The sequence below is a fragment of the Rattus norvegicus genome, chromosome 16, assembly GCF_021556685.1.
Source record: "Rattus norvegicus strain SHRSP/BbbUtx chromosome 16, alternate assembly SHRSP_T2T, whole genome shotgun sequence".
NCBI lineage: Eukaryota > Metazoa > Chordata > Mammalia > Rodentia > Muridae > Rattus > Rattus norvegicus.
In genome coordinates, this window is record NC_141549.1 from 12,812,920 (window position 1) to 12,839,269 (window position 26,350).

General features: G+C 46.0%; 1 protein-coding gene across 1 annotated transcript; it reads right to left on the minus strand.

Annotated features, from left to right (window-relative positions):
* Positions 1-9,923: 9,923 nt before the first annotated feature.
* Positions 9,924-24,531, minus strand: Rgr (retinal G protein coupled receptor). Its single transcript, NM_001107299.1, is given in 7 exon segments — positions 9,924-10,796; positions 11,252-11,365; positions 16,053-16,170; positions 18,278-18,431; positions 21,398-21,519; positions 22,481-22,637; positions 24,414-24,531. Coding segments are annotated over 7 exon segments (876 nt in total). The 5' UTR covers positions 24,493-24,531; the 3' UTR covers positions 9,924-10,664.
* Positions 24,532-26,350: the final 1,819 nt, after the last annotated feature.

The following is a 26,350-nucleotide window of genomic DNA, read 5'->3' on the forward strand; positions in this document are numbered from 1 at the left end:
TTACACGAATCTCTCTCTCTCTCTCTCTCTCTCTCTCTCTCTCTCTCTCTCTTTCTCTCTCTCTCTCGCACACATACACTTGCTCTGTGGATCAGACAACTTATGAGAATCAGTTCTCTCCTCTGACTTTGGAGGCTTTGGGGATTAGACTGAAGGGCATCTTGGCTGGCTTTGTATTCGTTGGAATCTTAAGCCTCTGAACAATACTGGATCATGATATAATGACACTAAGTCTTATCATCTGTATTGCACACCGAGAAAATGGAGGATCTGAGCGATTATAAAAACTTCCACAGGGTAACCTATCTACCAAGAAATGGCGGCGTCATGACAGAGCTTTACTTAACGGTCCAAAGTTTGGCTTGGGTTGTTCCAGGCAATGAGCCTGGAAAGTACCAGGCTGTCGTTGAAGGGATAAGGGATTAAGTCTTCAATGAAGGATGGAGACATCAGATGAAACAAACAAACAAGCAAACAAAAGCGTTACGTTGTTCGCAATGCCAGGATATTTATTTCCTCTTAAAGATAGGTAATCCTTGAAAAGTATTTTTGCATTTGTCTGAGGAGAGTTCTGAGGAATTCTGTCCCAGTAACTTTTTAATAGACTATTCTAAAGCCAGATTTTTCTAATCACTCACAGCCTCAGTTTTCTCATGCATGTAGTACAGGATAAGACTTAGCATCGTGACATTGTGATCCACTTTTATCCAAAAGACTAGGTTTGCGGAGGTATACAAAGCCCAGGACAGCATGTCAGATACTGATGTGTGATATTACGTGTTTATTCTGCTCTCCTTTCCTGACTTTGGGGAGTCCTTTTAAATCACTTCCTGTTTAACATGAACAAGGGTCTGGAAAGTGTACCCACCAACAGAAACTGATGACAGAATCTGAAGTTTTTCATAGGTGTGTGAGTGTCCACAAGGACCTTCTCTGGAACTCAGGCAGCTAAAGAGTCAAGGTATATCTCTGGACCTCACGCTGATAGAGCTACAGATGGACAGAAAGCACCTGCTACCTTGGTATTAGTCAAGCAAGGGGTGCGGTGTGGTTTTGGTGAGCATGTGTGGCAGCAGAACAGGGGGATGGGAGAAAATTCCATATTTTTGCCAAGCAAAGCAAAGAGGCCCCGAGAGCTTCCAGGATCAGGTGCAGGGAGAGGAGGCTTATCTTGGGCTTTATTTTGATAACAGAAACTAGGTTTCAATCTCTCAAAAATGCTTCCTTTCTGATATTTTAAAACAATGGACCTAATCTAACTCATCATTGGATAAATAAAAATACAGCTCAGAAAATCATGCTGACTTTCCCAAAGCCAGGAAGGGAGTAACCATGTAGGTATCTGTTGTGACCGAGAGTCCAAGGTTCCTGCCACCTCACTGCTACGCTGCCTCCTGGAGCACCTGGAAATATCTCAGCCGGTATAGACTTGAGTCATGGGTTCTTCTCGTTTGTGGACATCTCGTCCCCAAGATACATAAACATAGATATTTGAATCTTTACTGCCTGGTTACTAGATTTACAACCAAGAGGGTGAGTTTCATCCTAGGGCTCTGTTACGAACCAACCTATTGTTTCACTGTCGCCTGTGCCCTCTTTCCTCTGGGTCCTCTTCCTGTCTGCTTGTCTGCTTTGGGGGGATGACTAAAACAGAATTTATGAAAGATAGTTTTCATTTTAATTTCCTTTGGCTTACCCATTCCATCCTTTGTTCTCTCAGGCCCTCAGACACAAATATAGTGTACATGTGGAAATTCTAATTTTCTTCTCAGTATCTGTTACCCTCACCCACTCCTCACTACCTGGGGCATTTGATAGGGTTGATCAAATGCCTAGATCCAAGCAAACTAAGAAACTCTTCAGGTTACCTCAGTTTCCAAAGTGTTCCTGCAAACTTACATCCAAGTACAGACTCCCTACAGGTACTACACAGGCAAGTATAAAAATCAGAAATCTGGACTTCATTCTTTCTAAAACTTGTTTTCATTTTCTTCATGCATGCTTGCATGCCAAAATGCTCTCTAACTTGTGTCTTTAACTTGAGTGATGATGGTGTCATGCCATAGGGCAGGGGCCCTAGATGAAAGAACTGAAATGAAAATCCCAGGCTAGCCATCAGAGAAAGGTCCTCTCTCTGTGCTTCCTGGCTGCCAAGTCCAGAGTTGTGGTGCAATACTTTGATGGACTGAAACATTGTATCCATTAGACTGAAACATTGTATCTAACGGACTGAAACATTGTATCCATGAGCCAGAAGATCTCTTTCCCTCTTGACCTCTTTTTTTTCCTCATAGGCTTTCTTATGTGATGAAAATCTAACAGGAACAAATCTATTCACATCTTATTGTGATACCCCCCCAATCCCCACTCCCGCCATCCCCCAGCCCCCGCCTCTGATACCTAGGCAGCAGCACCTCTGGCCTAGCCTACAGCAACTTTGCCTGTTCTTCTCGCCAACATTCTTACCTACACTGCAGGCCCTGACCTTGGCAGCCAAGGGATCAGCTACTGGCTGTTTTCTGATTTAAATTCTTTAAAGTCTTTAACTGCTCTCAAAATAAGACCCAGTTATGAAATCTTGTGTGAAGGCGCACACTGTCCCAGCACTGAGAGAGGCTGAGGTGGGAGGATGAGTTGTTTGAGGCCAAGCCGAGCTTCTCGGGGAGCTTTAGGTTAACCTGGGGCTACAAAACAAAAACAAATGAACAATCCAATAGCTGATGGGAAAGAGGAGAGTTCTTTTCCTCAGTCTGTAGCTACAGACACATTACCCATGGTCTACTGAATAAACCCACAGCCCATCTATGCTCTTGCAGGGAGCCCTAATTAAACTCAGTGGGTCAACCAACAAACTGAAAGTAGGAAGGAGACTCATTTGAAAGAAGGAAGGGTTCAGTTAGAGTAGGAAGGGAGTGAGAGGAAAATGGGGGCAAAACCATCCAAAATTATGTATACATATTTATATATACATACATATATATACATTATGTATGTGAGAAAGCATCGAAAATACATTAATAGACAACACTGCTAGATCTCTCTGTGGGATGATCCCAGACATCTACAGGCTGCACAGTGCTGTGCCTTCCACTCAGGGTTAAAGTGCACACAAACGCCCCTGACTGTGTTCATTAAAATTCCAATCAGATTTCGGAGATGTGGGTGGGCCAGAGAGTCTGTGTTTCTGTCCCCCGGGGTGAGTTTGAGTCTGGCCTAAAGATTGCTTTTTGAGTTTCCAGACCCCCCAAAATTGAAATGTGCAGACCAAGGGAGGGTTAAGCTTTGAGGATTTAATGGAAGTTAAATGAGTTTTAGATGAGAGGGTTGTTGCTTATGGCTGACACTCAGCTGCCATAACTCTCTTGCCTACTCTGCGAGAGCAGCCCATGATTCAGAGGGCAGCATAGGATGGTGTCAGAGAAGGACTGGATGGAGAAAAGAAAAGCTAGCATGCACTAAGTACCCACTGTGGCCTAAGCACTGCTTTAAGGAGTCCACTCTTGTGCATGTGGTACAGGTCCTCTCGAACTTCATCCTACATTTGTTAAAGGGAAATTATTCTATAATTCTTCTTAAGAGTGCGGTTAGGAAAGATGCTATCTAGGATGGTTCCTTTAGGAATAGGTACCATGGCCAAGATATTCAGTGGGAAGAGGGATGGGGTCAACATAAAACAGCATGGGCGAGGGGGCGTTTATAGTGAAGGAGGTGGTCAGTGGGTAGAAAATGACCAAGAGCTGCACCAGGGGTAGGAGTGGATGCTGGCAGTTGTCTGTTACTGTAACAATACCTGAGGCAATCAACTTTGTGATGGCTCAGAGTTCTGCAGGTTTTAGCCCATGGGTACATTAGGGCCCATGCCAGAGAGCCATCATGCTGGGGGACATGTGGTTGAGTAAAGCTGTTATCTACCTTATGGGCAAACTTTCCTATTAGGTCCCTACTCTTAAATTTCCTACCCATCCCCTAATGACAACACAGGCTTCTGACCTGCTCTTAAACATGAGTCTTTAGTGGGTATCCAAGACCTAAATTGTATCACCGACTTAGACAAGGATGGAGGTCAGACGTCATCCAGAGACAGTGGAGGGTAACCCACTCAAGCAAACATCAGATATGGAGGATGGGAGAATTTTTACTAAACTAATTATCTAAAACTGGGTGTCTCAAAGGCTTTTACACAAGGGGCTAAAAGAAGCCTGGAGTGCCTGGGTAACCAGACTGTCACATTGACTAAATGGAAAAACTTGGATTCTTGCCCATGCCTTCCTGACTGGATTCTACGTGCTTTCCAAGCTGTCACACCGCCTCCTACCTAGAGGGACGAAGCTGTCACTGATGCCCAACAGCTGCCAGGGAAAGAGCAGCTGAGCAAAAGATACAACCCACAGAGACAACGGAGGCCATTGTTACAAGAGTTTGTTGGGCAGAGAGAAGAACAGGTGTGTGGCATCGGAGCCAAGGAACAGCTTGAGAAAGAAGCAACCAGTGACCATGACTGACAGGAGAGGGAGGCTCAGGGGCTGTGTCTTTGGTTTTCATCCAGAAGTTTCCCAGCTCTGGTTTCTTCGGAAACATTGTTAACCCTTAATAAATGGCACACAGTGCGCATGTGCACAAGCTGCTTCTTCAGGAGCACCCTCCAACCAGCACTCAGTAGTTCACATTTTGTGTTTGGTCACATGTAATCTCAGCATACAGTTATGCCATCACCGGTTTTGGGGGGTTTGTTTTTGTTTTTCCTTTTCTTTTTACATGAGATTCCAAAGCCAGACCCTGGGGTCTATCCTAACATCCAAGTTAGACAAAGACCAGACCTCGAATGACCTAGCCACACCCCTGTCCTGTGTGGGAGGGCTATAAAGTTTCACATCCAACTAGACGTTCCCGTGATGGTTTTGAAGGCAGAGAAAAGGGGACTGTATGGGGGCTGTCTGCAATCGCTTCAGACAATGTACATATAACTTCGTTTCTTTCAGGGAGAGAAATTGGATCTTATGATTATGCAATGAGGAATAGGCAGGCTACAGGCTTCAGTACTTAGAACAGACAAAAGAAAGCCCAGAGAAAAGCCTGGTCTGGTACTTCATAGGCTTTTCCCGAAAGGCACCACCAGGCAGGTGGCCCAAGATGAGAGAGCACTGCCACCTTGTGGCAGCAGGCAGGCACTGCACATCTTCACCTACCCATGAAGCTACCCAAAAGCTTTGCTTCTCTCTCTCTCTCTCTCTCTCTCTCTCTCTCTCTCTCTCTCTCTCTCTCTCTCTCTCTCTCTCTCTCTCTCTCTCTCTCTCTCTCTCTCCCCCCCCTCCCTCCCTCCCTCCCTCTCCTCTCTCTCTCTCTCTCTCTCTCTCTCTCTCTCTCTCTCTCTCTCTCTCTCTCTCTCTCTCTCTCTTTTATTGGCTAAAAGACTAATAGTATCTGTGTTTGCCGGGATAGAAAATGGGAACCAGGCGTTTGTTCACGGAGAGTGAACTTATATTTGAACAAACTGACCAAGAATCCTTCTAACTGGGAAAACAAAACAAAACAACTCGATTTCTCACAACCAGAATGTATCAGACAGCCGAGAGTGTAGCTCAGTCCATAGAGACTTAACCTAGCAAGCCTGCGTCCGTGGGATTGATCCCCAGTGCAGCATAAACTGGTTACAGGGGCAAAAGCATCAGAAGTTCAAGGTCACCCTTGACTGCCATTCAAGACCTGGGCTACATGAAACCTTGTCTCAAGGTGTGTGTGTGTGTGTGTGTGTGTGTGTGTGTGTGTGTGTGTGTGTGTGTTATGTAAAAATTAGGCCGAAAGCTTGCTTGCTGGTTTCTGACAGACTATAGCTCATATCTCTTTGGCAAGGCAGGGAGAGCAATGTTTGATAGAAAGATAAGATGAGTTGGGGATATTCTTCTACTGGTTTTTAGTTAAACAATGGCTCTTAGAACTGAAACGATCTTAGAAAGCACATTTTATATCTCTTATTTTAAATGTATATTTTGAGGCCTGACCTTAAGTGTGTACACACACACACACACACACACACACACACACACAAACATACACACACACACATTTGTGTATAATTCAGTAGTAAGGAAGATGGCCTAATTTTCACACACACACATCTTGAGATAAAGACATATATATGTATACACACATATTTTGGAAAAAAAATATGTGTGACACCATGCCTGGCTCTCACACTTTAAGATAAAACGATATTATTTAAGCTGGAATTCTGTACGAGTGGCCCTGGACATTCCAGGTAACCCATTCTAAGCTCTCATTCTCTTCTGCTATTCATCTTTTTATATGAGCTTTGACCAAAAGCTCTTCACTTGCTAGTGATATTATAACCAAGTCCCATAGGCTCAAGGCTCACACAGGACACACAGCACACACACACCCTAGGCTCAAGGCTCACACAGCACACACACACCAGAGGCTCAAGGCTCAAATAGCATACACTCACACCCCCCCCACACACACACACCATAGGCTCAAGGCTCACACAGCACACACACACCAGAGGCTCAAGGCTCAAATAGCATACACAGCACACACACACACACACACACACTATAGGCTCAAGGCTCACACAGCACACACACACCAGAGGCTCAAGGCTCAAATAGCATACACAGCACACACGCGCGCGCGCACACACACACACACACACACACACACACACACACACACACACACCATAGGCTCTCGAGGCTTACATAGCACACACACACACCTCTTCCAGTGGTCCTAATCCCAGAATCTGATCTCACATTTCTGCTGACATTGGTGTCTAGTGAGGCCTGCACTCTGGGAGTGCAGCCGGCAGCCGCTCTCTGTGCTCACTGGGTCCTTCCTTGCTGCATGCACCGGAGGGCCAAGCAGCTAGAGGCCTGGCTTTGTGCTGCCCCTTCTTATAAAGGTGCCATTTTGTGATGTTAGGGCGACACTGTCATTTAACTCACTTCTGTGGAGACTTTATTCCAGGGTAGGGTGTGGGGTTTTTTCTTGTTATTGTTTGATTTTTGTTTTGTTTTGATGTTGGGAGGAGATAACCGAGCCCATAGCAAACAGTTTGATTGAGGAAGAGACTTTGATGGTCCAGAATCTCGTGACCTTCTCAGTATCCACTAAGATCAAGAAGACAGAAAACAAGGGCAGAGTGTTCTCCATCCCCAAGGGGGCAGCAGAGATAGGCTGTGGCTCAGGCTTGCATAAATGGAGCCTTTCTGTAGCTGAACTAACTCTTAAGGGAAAATTCAGAAATCATCGCGGCATTTAGGTTCTTGGGCTAAACTTCAAAATTTTCTTTTTAGTCCAGAATGGGACTGGAAGTGACAGCACACTCTGTTGAAACACAGAGTTGAACCGAGGGACTGTGAATCTCGGAGTCCATACTTACTTCATATGGAGTGAGAAAAATGGTTCAGTTTTAGGGTAAGGACTGACACGGGTTGAGTGAAACTCCTGCATTGTCTTTTCAGGCCCTTTTATTATGTCTAGTTTGCACGTACATATTGTTCAGGAATTTCTACTTTGATTTCTGAACCATTGTGTCCTCATTTTTTTTTCACTTGCAAATGTCACTGTAGAGTGTAACAGCCATCTTTCTGAGGTGACTGGACTGACTCTGGCACAGGCTCTTGCCACCATGACAGACACACAACAGCTATTGAGTGTGTGTGTGTGTGTGTGTGTGTGTGTGTGTGTGTGTGTGTGTGTGTAGAGGGGAGAGGGGGAGGCAAGGAGGAGGAACAGGAGCTAAAGACAGAGACCAGATTACAAGCACTAAGTGGATGCTGGCATCAACGAAGGAAGTGCTGCTTGCCGTGTTGTTCTGGTACCTGGTGCTTGCCTGGTTCCTGCAGTTGGCCTGCTTCCTGGTGGCTTTTTCTGAGTGCATTCCAGAGTTCTGTAAGTTATCCCTGTCTTTCAGTGAAGCAAAGTGTGCTGAAGCCAATGGGATTGGAAGGGAAATTCAGGAAGTCTCCCTGGGAAACCAGTGATAGCCTCAGTCCTTGGTTTACTCTCCTTGGACCCTTGAGTTCTGTAGCTAAGACTCCAGCACAAGGTCTCTGGTCCTCGCTCTTCTTCCCTGACTTCTCAGGCTGTGAAACTTCTCCCTTTGCCCCCATTCTCCTTGATGTGATGAGGCCCCAGGTTTCTGAGGGTTCAGAAACTTTCACAGAGCATGGCGAAGCCAGTGATGGGTAGCATGAACCTAGAGACCTTGCTGGTATGCCTTTCCAAACTTGCTGTTTTTGTGTATGTGGGGAACAGGACACTGTACTGATAAATGACATTGAGAGCACATGGGAGTGATGGAGGAAAGAGATCTAGGAAGCCCCAGGAATGGCATCAATCACTTCACAGGCATTTGAGGGAGAGAGGTGGAGAGACCTGACCTACAGGCCTACCTGACTGACAGGCCTACTGACCTACAGACCTGTCTGACCTACAGGCCCACCTAACTTACAGGCCAGGAAATGAACACTCTAAAAGGGCAGATAACCTCTCCCTTTGCATGTGTTCTTTGGACGCTAAGAGTGGTGCAGACTCAATGTAGGAGCCATGGTGCTCGAAGGAATGGGAAAGCAGGACAGAAGAAACTGAGCCTGAGGAAGCTCCAGATATTTGGGAGCTGTTGCCTAACTTCAGCCAAGCCTGTCTAAGTGCAGGGAATGGTAGACTTCTGATTTCTATCCAAGCTTAGGGGCTGTACCAAAGTCCTACTGTTAGATGGACCTCAAGCATTATCCAACCACATCCTTCCTTGGTCTCTCTTAACCCAGAGACAGCTGAGTTACTCCATGGCAGGGAAAGGTAGGAGTACTAAAGATGAACGGGAAGCAGGGCAGAGAAGCCCTTCCTACGTGCACTCAAGATCCTGAGGGTTTGCGAAGGCGATGAGACACTCTAAAGTTCTCCCAGGGGCATTTGAGAGTGGGGGCAGACTGGGGACTCTGAAATGAAAGGCTTTGTATGGGCTTTTGTTGGGAGGGCTTCTGTCCCTTCTTATCATCTCCAACCTGAGCCACAGTTCTCTTCTTCCAAGAAGCTGAAGAGGGCGACACTCAAAATATTCCTGGTCACAGCCTGGCCAACCTGCCTTCTTCCCATGTCTCTAACGAGAATGGACAAGGATTCTGATTCCTTGGCTGGTTTTCCATCTCATTAGAATCCAGAGATTTGGACAAAGCTGATAACCACTCGCCCTTGATACTTGTCGTCTGGCTTTGCCTGTCTTCAACCCTTTCTTTCTTTCGGAAGTCTCTTCCCCCTCATTTATCACAGTGCTCCCCCATCCCTCCTTAGCCCAATGTCTGGAATGGTGGAAGAGAGGAAGTGCCCCCATCAAGGTTACTCAGGGGTCAGGTCAGCATCTTAGGCCTGCACCTCACATCTTTCCTGGCCATCTGCTCCACCCACATACAAGTCAGTTTAGACATCAAGATTTCCTTGCTTCACTCTCTATCCAGAACCTAAGTCAAGCATTGCGTGTGGGCCCTACACTATGGCCACGTGTCATCCTGTTTGCATATCCCCAGGAACTTGCCCATGCAGGCTCTTTGTTCATAGGATGTGCTGTCTGTCTCTCACAGTGCCCGGGACTTCTGGCTCCTCCACCATTAGACTTTCGATATGGCCTCCACTCCTCTACTTTCCTCTAGGACGGCAGGTCTCACACAGGACTAGGCGCCCGTTACATCATGATCCTAAATTGCTGACTCTATAGAACATGCAGATGCACATGTAAAGGTGACTGGGACCCCCCATTAGTGTCCCCAACCCAGAGGCATATGAGCTCTGCGGGGAACACACGAACTGAACAGGGCCATATATGTTCTGGGCAAAGGGCACAGTCACCCTGATCTCTACAGACTGTCACTGTGGAGAGGAAACCGAGTTGTGGCTCCACAGCTTCTGACATCTGGAACGTTAAATAACTGCTTTAATTTTTAAATACTAACAATGAATTAACATTTAAAAGCAATCTAATCCCAATTTCATATAACCAAGGGCTCATTTTGAATGCTGGTGCTATTGGCTGACTCAGGGAGCCCCTAACCTGCATGTTCTGGTCCAATCTGTAGGGTCAAATCATCATTTCTGTCATCTTGTCTTACAACAAGGGACGTAGAGCAAGGGGCAGTCTAAGTCACCAGTGCCTTTACAATTTAGTACATGCTATTTGAAAGACAACTGCCTCAGACTTCCAAAAACAAATCCCAGGGCTTTCTCCTTTTATTGTAAAACTGGATTCACATAGGACATGGCCAAGGCTCATATCGGCATCTGTTTCAGTGAGTGTTTGATGTGCTTGCTGAGTATATGTGAACCTGTTCAACCATACCGTTGCTAGTCCACAATGTCTTCTTTACTCTAGGGTTTAGATAGATGGTGTTGGAGAGAGTTACTTTCCCATAGCCCCTTAGACTGTGTGTAGAGGGCTGTGACCAACACTCCTTTCACTGAACCTATTATCTGAATTCTTGGGTCCAGCCTAAGTTTACACTCAACAGGGATCTTAAGGCTGGTGGGGAAGTAGTCTCTAGCATGGTTTCTGGGGCGGCTGGGAAGTATACGGCAGCATCTTCCTGACCTGGGGCATCCTTAGCCCAGGCTTGAAGAGGTAGGCTTGACTGTGATCAGCCCCTTGAAGAATTTCACTGGGTTCGGTCCTGCTTGCTCTTTTGTGCAGATCGGCACTGCCAGGTTCCTCTACAGACCATCTCGCTGCGCAACGCATAGTTGATGGCGTTGATTGTGGGCATGGTTTTCGCAATGAGGGCAGGCACCTGTTGTGGTGGAAAAGCCCATGAAAGATGCTTTGAAGCCTCTATTTTTCTCCCAGTCCCACTCATGACTTTTTGCTCTTTCCCCATGGAACTGCCACTCATTGGTCTTCAGCTTGATTCATTGGCCTGTCCTGGTGGATGTTCATGAATCATAGAATGTCACAGAACCCCCCCCCCCCGCTACTACATCAGAACATACCTGTTCTGAATCTGGGTGTCGATTTCAGACCCTCGCCTCACAGCACATGCTCTGTATCTAGCTGTCATCTCAATATGCCCCAGTATGGAGTGAAACCAAAACATTTTCTGTACCTTATGAATATTTAGAGGAAAGAAGATGAGAGGAGGAAGAAAGAAAGACTAAGTGATCGTGGTAGCAGAAAGCCTGAGAGAGTGATACAGAGATACAGATGTGAAGATGTACAGGATTCCTTGGGCTTTGGAAGAATCTGTACCATCTGTAGTTTGGGAGAGATGAAGCTCACATCTGCGACAGCGGCATATAGGTACAGGAGGGCATAGGGGCCCCAGCCCAGCAGCAGCATCCTGCCTGGAAGAGTAGTATTCACCTAAGGAGAAAACATCAGAAGAAGCATCAAGTCACTCCATAGGCCAAAACCATGCCGAGGCAAGGGTCCTAGTACAGACTATGCTCTCAGGAAGGATTGAAGCAGAAGATCTGGGCATCACACTAGCTCTTTACCTTGAAAGGCTAAACAGCCTTATGCCTGTCAGTTAAGCTTACTCGACCTCAGTTTCCTTGTCTCTAAAATAGACTGAGTTGCCTGTAGGTAGGGACTAGGGTGGGCTTCCTTCCAGGTCTTGAGGTGCCCAGTTCTGAGCTCCCCTCAGGCTTAGAATGATCTCACTATCATTAGCTGCAGCCACGTGGGAGATCAGTCTGTCTGGGCTCAAATTTTTTCACCATATCAGACATGAATAGGGAGTGGGCAGGCAGGAAAGGTTAGTGCTAAAGTTTGTCCTTGATCCACAAGAATACTAACAACTGGATACCTAATTTCAGGGTGAATTTGAATGGTGTCACTTTTCACATACTCTGAGGCATGAGGATGTAAATGCGAAATATCTCTTTGACAAAGGAGATTCAATTGCATGAGGACACACTTCCTTCCATGTTGGATTTTTAAAATACATTGAGCAGTGATGCTCGGAACACTGCTCGCTGAATGAAATTAGTGCTACACAAGCATCAGGAATAAGTTAGCATCTCCCACACGTAAAGGTAGATGTGGAGGCTCGTGCCTGCAATCCCAGCACTGGAGGGGCAGAGGCGGCGGGAGGCGGGGCAGAGACAAGAAGGAATATACATGGCGCTCACTGCTTATCCCGGCAAGCCAAGCAGCAAGCTCCAGGTTCAGGGACAGACTCCTTCTCAGAAACTAAATTGGAGAGTGACAGAGAAAGCACTGAACATGGACTTCTGGTCTCCGCAGGCATGTGAGCCTCTCCCCCACAGCTCTTCAACTGTGAATCAGGAAACATTTTCTTCCTTGTGAATTTCCCCTCTTCTGGAGCGATATATGTATTTAAGATTGATGGAGGGCCTTCCAGGGAGCAGCTGAGGGTAGTGGGGAACTAGTACCTCAGTTGTAGACAGTGCCACCTCCAGAGGCTTCCCATCTTGGTTCAGGTCCTTGGGCCAGTGGATAGTGACCAATTCTGATGCTAACAGAGCTGATGGCTCAGAATCAACCAGAAAGGTGAGAAAATCATGGTGGTGGCCTTCTGGTTGATGGAATCCCCAGTGAATATGAAGACTTCATGTGTACAGAGAAAAGTTGGGGTGGGGAGGGCCAGTGAAATGGCTGGGTAGATAAATGCTTACATCCAAACCTAACAACCTCACTCCAAACCCTAGGACTCACATGGCGGAAGGGGACAACTGATTCTGGCAACTTCTTCTCTCATCTTTATGTGCGTGCTCGCCTGTGCAAACTAGGATGCTCTTAAACTCACACTGATCAACCCTCTTTTACCTCCAAATAATTTTGTTTTTTTAAAGATTTATTTATTTTATGTATGTGAGTGCACTGTAGCTGTCTTCAGACACACCAGAAGATCAGATCTCATGACAGATGGTTGTGAGCCACCATGTGGTTGCTAGGATTTGAACTCAGGACCTCTGGAAGAGCAGTCGGTGCTCTTAACCACTGAGCCATCTCTCCAGCCCAATAATTTTGTTTTGGGGTTGTCATCGCATGCATTGTTGGAGAAGCAAAGATTGATGCAGCCACTGTGAAATCAGTGTGTTTCTTCCTCCTCAGAGAACTTGAACTAGATCTAACCGTATGACCCAATAATATCACTCTTACGTATCTACCCAAAGGACCCTGTTGTCTACTACAGAGACCCATACTCATCCATGTTCAGAGCTGTACTAGTCACAATCACTAGGAAGTGGAAAAGGTCTTGAAGTCTGTCCACAGATGAACGGATAATGAGAACGGATAGTAATAGACAATGGAATTTTATTTATCTGCGAAGCAAGATGAAATCATGAAATTTATAGGTCAGAGGGTAGAACTGGCAAGTACACTGAGTAAGATCCAGAGCCAGAAAGACAAGATCACATAGGCTCACTCATGCAAATCTTACCCTCAAATCTTTCTATTTGTGTGAAGAATTTGGAAGACCTATCGACTCTAGGGTACTCTGCTAAAAAATTTCTCTCTAAAAAGAAGTTATTGCGAGATGAAGGCAAGGACTCTAGAGTCTAAGAAAGGGACATTAGTGGGAAAACAGCGAGATTTAAGGAAGAGGGCTAGAACAGAATAGCAATGAGGTAAATGGAAAGGGGAGAAAACAGGGAGGGAGGCAAGCGGGGAGAGGTTTGTCGGTACAGTGGAGGAGGGGTTAGTAACAAAAAGATGTGTGAACAAACCAAATGGAAATCCACCATTTTTATAAACTTCACTCAGATAAGAGACTTTACCTGCAGTTAACCAACATTGGGGATTATGCTCCTCCCCAGATGCCGTAGGTTGAGAAATGAAAGGCCCAGTTCCAGGTGTGAATATCCCAGGGGTGAGCACTGCCCATGAGTATTTGGTCATAGGTGTCCTGGAGACTCTCCCAAACAACACAGGCCATTGCTATTGCTCTTGGTCGCTCACAAGAACTTGACAGAAAGACCCAATTTCTGAAGACACCACACATGTTCATCACAGCACGTAAGGATATGAAGTTAGTATTGACTAAGACACTGTCCCACGCTGGCAAACTCAAAAGTGCTATGTAGGCAGCTACGACAAATGTTATTAACAGTCTTACTTAGCTGCGAACCCTGTGATTACAATCATTTCAGGCATGGCAAGATATACCCAGGGGTGTGAGAGCAGCACAAAAGTTATAGGGGTAACCATTCGAGTTCTGATTGGATTTCAGGCCAAGTTGCATAGGAGGAAATACATGCCTGGTACTGTAACCCATGACTGTGGAACACCTAGGCCCCACAGGCTAACCCGCAAGTATTATTCTGCTAAACATACATAGTATCAAACTGCTCCCTAAATTTCTCTCTCTCTTCTCTCTCTCTCTCTCTCTCTCTCTCTCTCTCTCTCTCTGTGTGTGTGTGTGTGTGTGTGTGTGTGTGCATGCGTGCTCTGCAATGCATGACAGTTAACACAGAAATTTGTAATTGGTTGAAGTGCAGAGAATACATGTTAATGGAGTATCCAGCCACAGATGGGACATTTATATCCTATATCACCCACAGACAGACAGACAGACAGACAGACAGACAGACAGATACACACACACACACACAGAGAGAGAGAGAGAGAGAGAGAGAGAGAGAGAGAGAGAGAGAGAGAGAGAGAGAGCGCGCTCCAGAAACAGAAAGATGGAGCACAGACTGTCACAACCAGGGGTCAAAAAGTGTCATGTCTTCCCCACATGACACTGCTGCACTCAGGAGGTCACAGCAGCTGAGGCTGTCTGCACAAGATTAGGCCAGGCAGCACCTAGCATGTGAAGAGGTTCCTGAGCTCCACCCCTAACCGGGAAGCTTTACTTGGTTGATAGCTTGCACAGGTGCGGCCTCCCCTTTGCTAACCATGCCCCAGGGAATGGTCCCACGTGTATGACTATGTGGGCAGCGCACAGTAGGGCTGGTGGGTTAATTCTTTAAAAAAAAAAAGAGGGGGGTATGAAGCTGTGGATTAAGGAAGTGGGGGTGGACCTGAGAGGAGTTAAAGGGAGGAGAGGGGATTGCATAAAAATACACTGTATGAAATTCTCAAATAATTTTTAATAAAAATACTTTTAATGTGGAAATGAGCAATGAGGAAGAGAAGGGGGAGGTGATACTCCAGCCTCCAAGATAGGATCCAGGATTCTTGTACCTCCGCGCCCTCAGCCTCTTAGCTAGATCCACAGATGACATTAGTTTATAATGGTATCTTCTAATAACTTGAAGTGGCAGATTGTCTTAATAATGAGGATATTTTTATGCACTAAATTTGAGCACTTTGTTGAAGAGCCCTAAATCTGGGTTTGTATCGATCTCTGCTATTACTAAGTGTGTGGCATTTGGTGACTCTTTTAGCTCCTTTCCCTGTGTTGCAACCCGGTCCAAGATATGGGAGTCATAAAGCTTTTATATGTCAGAAAAGATTCACAAAGATTAAGTGAAAATACACACAACACCTATAATATCAATATTTGCTTTCACACACACACACACACACACACAAAAACCCTTTTGTGGCTTGTTACGACTCATTTGTTAATTTTTTAGGTAGCAAAATTAAATGAAAACCTCTGGCAAGGGAATTTTAATATAGAAATTCTGAAATGGCCAGCAGGTCTTATTTTAAAGCATGATTTTTTTTCTTGAACAAATGTGCTTGCAGGTGTGGTTTTTCATTGTGGGTAATAGCCTGTGACTGTGATTAAATTAAACATCTTAAAGCAATTTAAAAAGCACCATTTGAAGAGTCCTGCAGTTTAGCCCTGAATCTAGGAAGAGTGGAATGGAACAGCGTGTATGACGTATGGGAAACGCCTGGATCTCGGGATTGCAGGGTTTGTGTAAATCTGTCCTCTTATGGCCTTGCTCCCTGAGCTTTGGGAATGCAAGCAACAGGAAAGTATTTTCTAGCCCTAAATGCAAGCTGATTTTTTTCTATGATTGTTACAAACACCGAAAACACCGACTTCTGCCACGTTATGCATGTTTCCAGAGTCTCGGAGAGGACCAAGAGGTTCCCTCTGCTGTAGGAGCTGGCTTCTTACCTGGAGATGACCACTCCTGGAGAGTTTCTGCTCCATGAACCGGTATGAAGTGTGTGTGATGAACAGGGGTACAAGGAAGTTGAAAAAGGCCATGGTGAAGAGAAAACTGATGAAGTTTCTACAGGGACAGGATAGAAAAATGGAGGTCAGCTCTAGAGTGCCAACAACCCAGGCGCACCAGCATCTGTGCTAGACTGTTAGAGGTAGCATCCCGTCTGAGACAAGCACTCAAAATGTAGATGCTCCAGTACCCAAATGAACTCTCCCCAGCAGTCAGGGGCCATGGATCTTCCAAAGTTTGTGTTTGGGAGGCAGGAGCTGAGATGAGGAGGCATTTTGTCAAGCTCCAATGCTCAGCCTTGCTGCCTCGTTTTGTTAGCCAAGCATGGACGATGGGATTCTTCAATTTGGAAAATGTTGGGATAATCTTTCTATGCTCTGTGTAAAGGTTATCTTTGTCTTATTCAAATATTGATTTCTGTACTGGCAGAGAGTGGAGCACAGGTAGACTTTGGTACTGTTGTTTTTATTGGATCATCGCATGCCTGAGTATTTTGTAAACATTCTTCTCCATCACCTTCTGATTGGTTTAATAAAGAGCTGACAGCCTATAGCTGAGGCAGAAGAGAAAAGGTAAGACTTCCAGGCAGAGATAGGTACGACGGAAAAAAAAGAGAAGTGCAGGATTCACCAGCCAGACATGGAGGAAGTTGGACATATCGGGAGTGAGTAAGAGATAATGGGCCATGTGTCAGTCATGAACTAGAATAAATAGGTTAAAAGTCACCATGCCGTCATTGGAAGCTGGTGTGTCTAAATAGAGAGAGAGAGAGAGAGAGAGAGAGAGAGAGAGAGAGAGAGAGACAGACAGACAGAGAGAGAGAGACAGAGAGAGAGAGAGAGACAGAGAGAGACAGAGACAGACACAGAGAGAGAGGGAGGGAGAGACAGAGACAGAGAGACAGAGAGAGCAAGTGAGAGAGAGACAGAGAGAGACAGAGAAAGAGAGAGAGACAGAGAAAGAGAGAAACACAGAGAGAGAGACAGAGAGACAGAGAGACAGAGAGAGAGAGACAGAGAGAGAGACAGAGACAGAGACAGAGACAGAGAGACAGAGAGAGATTCGCCAAACCTGTAGGAAACAGTGGACCAAGAAAGAGAAAAGATTATCGAAGGGAATCTCTTCCTTGACATAAGGATTTGAAAACAATATTTGGATGACAAAGAGACTGAATACTGTGTCACTAAGAAATTGATGACTCACACCTGGGAGGCCAAAGCAGGAGGATTGCCACAGAACACTGCCAGGTGGGGCTTTATAGTGAATTCCAGGCCAGCCTGAGCTGCTGTGTGAGATCATGTCTCAAACTATCAACAATGGAAAACCCATTAAAAAGGCCACAAAAGAACCTGGGATCTCAGTTTAGGCCTCGAGGAGACAGAAGGATGACCAGAAATAAGTAGGAATCAGCAAAAAGCAAATCCTGATTTCATGAAGGGGAGCCTATTCACTAAGATTCTGTTCTTCATTGAGGAGGAATGGGAGAAAGGGCGGTCAGAGGAGCCTTGTTGGGTGGTGCTCTTCAGCTTTTACCTGAGAAGTCTATATCATGGGCAAATGCTCCATGAGTCATTATCGTCTGTAAAACATGAATGTGATGTGACTGTGAAGGAAACAAGAAGAGGGAGAGGTGGGAGGCATGGCACTAGAAGCCATGTGACCCATCCTCAAAAGATCCCTGATGAAGTCTCTAAGCTCTTTTCTCCCAGAGCTGTGGGAGATGATGCTGTGGTAATAGAAGAAAACTCCATGGATGTGGAGACTGCAGAATTCAGTTCTACCTTGTCATGGATGCTCAGAGATTGATCACCATGCTGAGAGGTCCCCACCAATGCAAAGCCCTTCCATGCTTTGGATCTGTTAATCTAAGGGCATGGATGCCTCTCAAAATCAATGAATTCCAAGCCAAGACAACTCTTTATGCTGAAGAAGGCCAAAGAGTAGTGGGGCTCCATGATAGTTTTGAGTGGTACAGGCAAATGACTCACTCCTTTGGATGCTTGAATTGGAGTTGTTGTTTATGTAACATTCACGCTGCTTGCCCAGTCTCAGTGACAGTCTGTGAGTGAATCTCATGACTACAGAGCTCAGATGTCCCCAAATGTTAACATTGTTCCAGTGGAGTTGTCAGCTTTGAGGAAGAAGCCTCAAGCTTCCATCTCACCTGTCACCCCTAGAGTAGTCCAGTGTACAGCATGTCCCCACAGGCTCGTAGTCATAATGGCCCCAGCCCATCAGGGGCAGGGATGCCCAGAAGGCAGATGATAGCCACACAAACAGCACCAGAGGGATGGCAGTGTCCCATGCCAACTGTCTACCTGCATAAGATAGAGGAAGGGTAGGTTGTAAAGAGTTAGGTTGACCACGTGGAAAAGAAAAGACTCTGTAGCTGCAGAGTGTCCCCAAATCCCTAGTCCAATAGTAACGGCATGGTGCCTCAGGCAAGTCAGGGGTGTCTTTGAGCCTTAGTTTTCTCCATAATGAACATGGCACTCTATGCCTTTGAGGACTATGATGAGATTGCGGGTAGTGGTGGTCTCCTCATCTCTCCTAAATCATCCTCAGAAGACAGAGGTGAGGAGGGAGGGAGGAAAAACAAAAGACAGATGTGTCTCGCAAAGCCAAGGGCAAGGATGAGACACGTGCGGTAGTTCAGGTAGAGGTGAGGTGTTTGCTGAGAGGCAGGTGTCTGCTTTGAGGATACTCTATAAGAATTCAGGGACTTGGGTTCTATTCAGTGCTGATGGCAGAAGCTACTGTATTGACAGTCTTTCAGGGTGTGACCCAGCCTGACTGAGCTGTTGTCCTCTTCCCTCTGTCCTCCACAGCCTCCTTGAGTGACCTAGCCTCAGCACATCCGTCTCAATCCCAGTGTCCTTATCCGTGAATTATGTGTTTATCTTCCTTGACCCTAAGGCAGAGGACAGGACTCCAGACAGGTTTGAACCAGCAAACAGCAGGTTTACAATTTCTCTCACACCATACTTAGCCTATCTTGACATCACCTCAGATGGGATTTTCTATAATGTGCTTCCCTACTAAAGCTAGGTCTGGGTCCTCAAATCCAAGTGGGGATGCTATAATTTCCAGTGTGATGGCATTTGAAGGGGATCATTAGTCATGAAGGGGGTCCCTGGGTGTGATTAGTGCTCCTGTAGTATGAATCTTTCTGGCCTTCAGCGTGGTCCTCAACTCTCATATTCTTAGAGGAAAAGACATGAGAACCACGAGTTTGCTCCCTTCCGTGTAAAGATAGAGCTTGGTGAACATCTGCAAAGAGGAACTGCACCAAGACCAGACCATTCTGGCACACTGATGTCAGGCTTGAGAGAAATAAATTTCTGTTGTTTAAACCATCACTCTTTATTGGTTTGCTAAAGTAGCCCAGGACCACTAAGGCACCCTCTACTCCAACAGAGAGATTTGTGGCTATTAGAGAAGATACTCTTCTCTCTCTCTCTCTCTCTCTCTCTCTCTCTCTCTCTCTCTCTCTCTGTGTGTGTGTGTGTGTGTATGTGAGTATGAGTGTGTGTGTGTGTATGTGAGTATGAGTGTGTGTGTATGTGAGTGTGTGTGTATGTATGAGTGTGTGTGTGAGTGTGTGTATGTGAGTGTGAGTGTGAGTGTGTGTGTGTGTGTGTGTGTGTGTGTGTGTGTGTGTGTGTGCTGTGATGATCATGGGGATATTTGGAACAGGTGCCAGGATGAAAGTAGTGATAGAGGTGTCCCCAAGGCATATTGACAGGAGAAGCTAACATCATCGCTCAGAATAAGAACAAGGGAGTTTCTCAATGGAGAGAGGCTCCTGATGTCTGATGGTTAGACTATGGGTGTCACAGACCCAATGGGACCCTTCAAGCTGATCAAAATCCACTGTGGAAGACTTGGAATTCAGTTGGGAAGGGGAACAACAACCTCTGGAAACATCCTGGCCGTCCTCAGTGCCAGTCATAGCCTTACCTACTGTGTGACATGGGTCAAGTTGTTTGCCTTCTCGATGACTGTACCTTAGGCTGCACACTGGAGGTTTCCTGTGTAGGTCAGCTGAAACACAGCTCCTCACAGTATGTTTGTGTGCCTCTCTCCTTGAGCTCCTGATCCTTCTGCCTCTTCCCCTCAGTGCTGGCATTGGAGGTATGCACCACCAAGGCCGGATTACGTGGTGCTGAGGGGTAGATCTGAGACCTTGCAGATGCTAAATAAGGACCCTACCAATTGAGCTATATAACCATATCTTGAATTAAGTTCTAAAGAGAAGTGAGCAGGGCACAGTGATACACACTTGTAATACCTAGTACTTTGAGAAATGGAGACAGAAGGACCAGGGCTTAAAGGTCACTCTACCTACATATAGAATGCAAAACCAGCCTGAGCTCTATGAGACTCTGTTATAAAACAAAACTAACAAAATAAAACAAAACCTATAGGATTGAAAGAAATGTTTTTAAAATGCTAAAGTAATTCTCAGTTGTTGGGGAAAAATAACAAGCAAAGGTTAGGGACATAGCTCACTTAGTTTACCACTTACCTCGCTAGCACAAACCACTAGGTTAATCCCTACTACTGCCTAAACCAGTCAGGAAAGTGCACACTAGTAGTTCCAGCACTCCTAGGGAGTCTGGAGCCAGCTTGGGATTCGTGAAATCCTTGCTTAAAACAAAGTGAAACAAACAAAAATATCAAGCAACCATAGAGCAGGTGGCAGACCGATAACAAACTCTTAAGTGAGACTTGGGAAATCTAGACCTGGATTCATCCTAGTGCAGCTTCGCAATGGGCACACACCCAGCCCCAACGCCACCACCACCAGACCTGTGCCTGTGTGCCTGTGCTCCTGCGCACACGCGCGTGTACACACACACACACACACACACACACACACACACACACACACAATTTGCTCTCCTTTTGTCCCCCACCTGTACCTGACTACTAGGAAATTTTCAATATCCATGATCTCATTTGATTTTAAAAATGAATCTCTGAGGTTATTTTTTTTAAATAATCTTGCAGAGAAAAACAAAGTTCGAAATTTTGAGTCACCAAGGAAAAGCAGACCCCCCAGTCTTTCTAATAAGCTTCTCAAAGCAGGCATTCTGCAAATTTGTCCGCCCTCCCTCTTTTCCCAAAATGAGTGTCTACATGTTGTATGCATGGGCCCTCCCTCTCACCCATACTCTCTTGTTTGAAAACATTGGGTAGAATTGAATACTGACCACCCTGCTCTATCTTATCCTCATATACTCCAGTGTCCCTACAGGTGGCAGGGGGCAGCAGGACATACGGGTGCAGTAGTGGTGATAGCGTCCCCAGGCAATGGCTGCACTGCCACAGATGCTGGCCAGTGCTGTTGCAAATCCCTGGAAACCATGAACCCGGCAGCCCTCTGAACCATGTGGCCAGCGCCTGTGGGAAACAATGGGCAAAATGACCCTTCCTTCCATCCTTCCCACCTCCCACGCCTGTCCAGGTGAACCTGAAAGCTTCCTCGATATTAGCCCTGCTCATGCAGGGAGGACGGTATTATCAAAGTCTTCCCACTATGGGGACTGAGGTCTTGGAGCTGAGTTCAGTGGGCTAAAACGATCTATCTGCTAGATGCAGGCCCGGTGGTTTAAGTGACTTTTTGTGACCACCAGTGCACCAAAGGGTCTTTCTGAATGATCATATGCCTCCATTGCAGGTGGGGAAACTGAGGCCAAGGTACACAGGGTAGCATAACAGATGAAAGCAAAGTGAGAGGCTAAACCCCCAAATCATCAGGACTGGTGCGAGCCTTGTGGGTGTCTCAGCAGGCAGTTCATAGAGAGGAAGAATGGTTACTGCTTCAGGCCCGAAGGCAACTTTGTAGGTCACATGACAAACCCCTGGTGTACACATGAGGTATTAGGTGCTGAACTAAATCCTGTTTGCTTTAATAAGCATTTATTTAGGGCTTACCAGGCAGTATTAGTTCATGCTATTTGTAAATAATTAAACCAACGCATCTAACAACCTGTACGAATTAGGTTGTAATATGTAATTGACAGAAGTTCCCCAAGATTGGAAATAATGGAGCAGAGACTCAAGGCTCAACCTCCTGAATACAGGGCTTGGACTCTGAATCCCTCTAGTCTACTGTCTCTTCGGTCATGTCTGAGCAGTCCCTGCATTCCAGATATTGGCTATTTCTTCGGCAATAATCAGACATTGCAGTTTAACTTAGTCTGCCTAACCTCTGACCTTGGGATGGTTTTCTATAGGTAGAGAGAAAGACTTACCCATGACCCCAAGCTGAAGCCCCAAGCAAGACCCCAGAGCCCATGGAAGTGGAAAGGGAAGGGGAAGGAGGAGAAGGAGGGGGAGGGGGAGAGAGAGGGACTGGTACCGGAGGAGACTGGATACAGCTGCAACAAGGGCATTCAGACTGATCCCAGTGTCTGCCAGTGCCAGGCTCAGTACCAGAAGGTTGCTGGGAGTCCGCAGATCTGGAGTCTTGCAGAAAGAGAAGATGGTCAGGCCATTGAGGCTGATGCCAGAGAGCGCTGAAAGGAAGGGTGAGGGCTGGCATCAAGACTGGTGAGAGCCATGTGGGTGTCAGAAGCAAGGTCTGGGTTAATGGAGTTCCCATAACCTTCCAGAGTCCCTATCAGTGACCTCTCAGTACAGCTTTTCAAATGCGGCTCTGGTGGGATGACCCTCAGGCATTAAACCTGTGATTCTCCCTGCTCACCACTCACTGGCCATCTACAGGAAGATGTAGAAGACTACACAGCCCAGTGTGACCCATGTTGTGACAATCAGTCACTGACTAGTGCTGAGCAAGCAGGTACCAGCACCCAAAGAGTACAGTGCATGGATCCTTTCGTTCAGTCTTCTCCCCATGCTAAATAGCATGCTTTACGTGCAGTTAGGAAGTACCAGAGCTAGGGACAATCTCCACTCTTTCACATTTTAAAATGCCTTCTTCAAGGACTGCTGGGCAATGTCAGGAATAGCCCTGGAAAAGAGCATCCAACTTAGAGCCCATAGGAACCCAGGACACTAGGCAATGTGAAACTCCAGCAGAGAACCTCTCTGCCCAACCTCGAGTTTCATCTTGGCCACTGCCTTGCTATTTCTTGAACTTTCTTAACCTTGGTTTCTTGTTTCAAAACTGAAGAGTTGAGCCTTGTGGGCAAGTTGATCAAGATGAAGAGGCAGGGGGATTACAAGTCTAAAGTCAGCCTACATCATAACCCACCTCAAAAGTAAAAAGTGAAAAGAGGACTAAGGATATAAGTTAGTGGTAGAGAACTTACCTAGCTTGCACAAGGCCTTGGGTTATAGCCTCAGCAACATCCTGCTCTCACTAGAAAGGGGAAAAATGATGGAGAAGGAAAGATCTCTCCTTTCAAACTGTGCAGGTCAGTGCATGCAAAAGGGTCCCAGAAAGAAAGAGAAGCATAGATAGTGACATAAATTAAAATTTCACAGCATATTAGAGGACCAGAAATCAGGGTAAGTTTCAGCAGTTCTCAGGAATTGGGGCCCACTCAATGGTGTCCAGTATCTTCAGAATAGTCCTAGTGGCTGTCACGTCCTCTGTATTGTCAGTTCTCACCGAGTGAAAGAATGCACAGATTATTCTCTGGGCCTGATCTGACACCCTGTCAACCTGGCTTCAGGAAGGACCATTTCTGTACTCACTGAGCATCTTAGAGAGTCTAACCTGAGGCAAGTATCTCTTGAGCCTAATTTGCTGCTTCTGGAAAAGTGCCTTTGGCGGTAGGAATAGTCCAGGTAGAATAGACATAGGCAGCAGTGGCAGGGGGATAATGAACTTAAATTCCTTGTATGTCTATTTAGAGAATGATTTTTATAGTAATGATTGTACTTAATCTCTGCAGATAACCACTTTTAATGACTAGGCTCTTAGAGTCAGAGAGAGATGAAATTACTTGATCAAGTCCCACAGGGAGCAGGTGGCTGAGTTGTCTGCCTCCAGAAGCTTCTGAGTTACTATATGAGATTCCTAGAAAATTTTCTTGGGAGTAGAATAAATTTGTCCCTTGGCTTGGGGGGTTTGAAATGCGTAGACCCAGTCACATCCTGAGCAGATGGCTCCTATCCAAGTGTCTCTCTTTGTCTTTGACCCCTGCCTGGCTTCTCTCTCCTGACTCCTCTGCAGAAAGTACATCCTACAGGGGCTCCTGGATCCAGACACAGAGGAGAGGCAGTCAAGGTGATATGATACCTGGTCTACTGCCCACCCCACAGTTGTGGCCTGTATTGTGGGAACCACTGGGTCCTTGCTTCACCCAAGGTCTTGCTTGGCTCACCTTCCATCAGCAGGACTATTCCTACAGCCAGCACCTCAAGTTCCCCAAAACCAGCAGGCAGGGCCCTGGTTGCTGTCATCCTTGGACTCCCGGTGTCAGCTACCCAGCTCTTTTCTGACTCTCTGAAGCCAGGTTCACGTTCCTCCTTTTAAACGGTCACTGGCACATGGAGATTATTGTGGTAGATTAAGAACTCCTTTATTTCTTACTCTCTCTAAGTCTTCCTCTTGGCGCACATAGAAGGAATCCATTCAGTAGATGGATAGTGCAGCCTTTGTGAAACTGGAATGAGCTCTGTCTTGTTCATTTCAGCCCACTAGGCAGGATTAAGGTCTCGGATCCAAATGATGTGTGAGTGAAAGCTGAATTGGAAAAGGGTTGCATAACTAAGGGAGGGAAGTGGAAGGAAGGATTTGAGCTGCAGCTGTCCCCAAGAATTGGATAGTAGCCAGGTTCTTGTATGTGCATAGCTGCTGACAGGCTGCCTGTGCATGTGCATGTACGTGCATGTGTGCATGCGTGCATGTGTGCGTGTGTGCGTGTGTGTGTGTTTGTGCATGCGCTCATGTACATTTGAATGTGTGTGTGTGTATGTGTGTGTGTGTGTGTGTGTGTGTTGTGTATGTTCATTCACAGGCTCATAGGCATATGCAGGCAAACATTTCAGGGGAGGATGAAGTTTGTGAACTCCTGCTGTCATAAAATAAACGTTGATTAGGACCCGACCCTTGGCTTCTGGTACCGAGTCTGCCATGGCTGGCTATCTGCTCTGCACTGCTGCCACTGGATGCTTGTCTATTCAACTTAGGCATTTGTGCTCCATGCCCTTTCCTAGTTAAATGCTGGTTGAAATCCATCACGGATTTAGACTTTAGGGCTTCACTTTCTCTCTCACATACAGCCTTTGAGCTATGCAATCATAAAATAGCTCCCAGGATAAAGAATGACTTGCGTTCTTTAAAGTACCCCATGACCCACTAAGAACTTCGGCTTCTACAACCAAGGTCTTGGTACAACTTTTGTATGGGTTGTGCTGAAATCCACAACAGAAAAGAATGCTCTATGGAACAACTAATTTTCAGATGGAGAAACCAAGTCCCAGAGGGTTATTAGCAAAAGAGCTCGTGTCTACTAAAGTTAGGGACTGCACCAATGGATGACCAACCAAAGACTCCTAAAAATAACCCCGTGGATGAGATGCCAGTACATCTCTATTTCAGATGAGGACATTGGAGAGAAGTTGGTTACAAATCAGTCCAAGGCCATGTAGTTAGTAGTGGGCAACAACTGCAACAAAGCCTGTGTGTACTTCATCATGTAGGCCCTGGCACCTCCCATTGCCGCCCTGTCTTAGAGTTTCCATTGCTGTGAACAGACACCATGACCAAGGCAACTCTTATAAAAGACAACATTTAATGGGGCTGGCTTACAGGTTTAGTGGGAGAGTCCAGGCAGGCATAGCACTGGAGTGGCTGAGAGGTTTCCGTCTTGTTCTGAACACAGACTTGTCCCTTGTGGCTAGGAGAAGGATCTCAAAGCCTACCCCCATAGTGACACACTTCCTCCAACAAGTCCATACCTCCTAATAGTGCCACTCTCTGGGTCAAGCATATTCAGACCACATTCCACTCCCTGGCTTGATCAAATGCATGAGTCTATGGGGCTATACCTGGCCATAGCTTCATGCAAAACATTTAGTACAACTTCCCCATAGTCTATGGCCTTCTCAAGGATGTGAAAAGTCTAAAGGTCAAAGTCTTTTCTGAGATTCACTCAATCACTTAATTGTAATCCCCTATAAAGTCAAAATCATAAAGCAGATCACATACCCCATATATCAGAGTATATACATTACCAATCTATAACTTCATTGTGAGGAAATACTGGAACAAACAAGACCAAACAAACAAACAAACAAAAAAACCAACCCAGCTAGG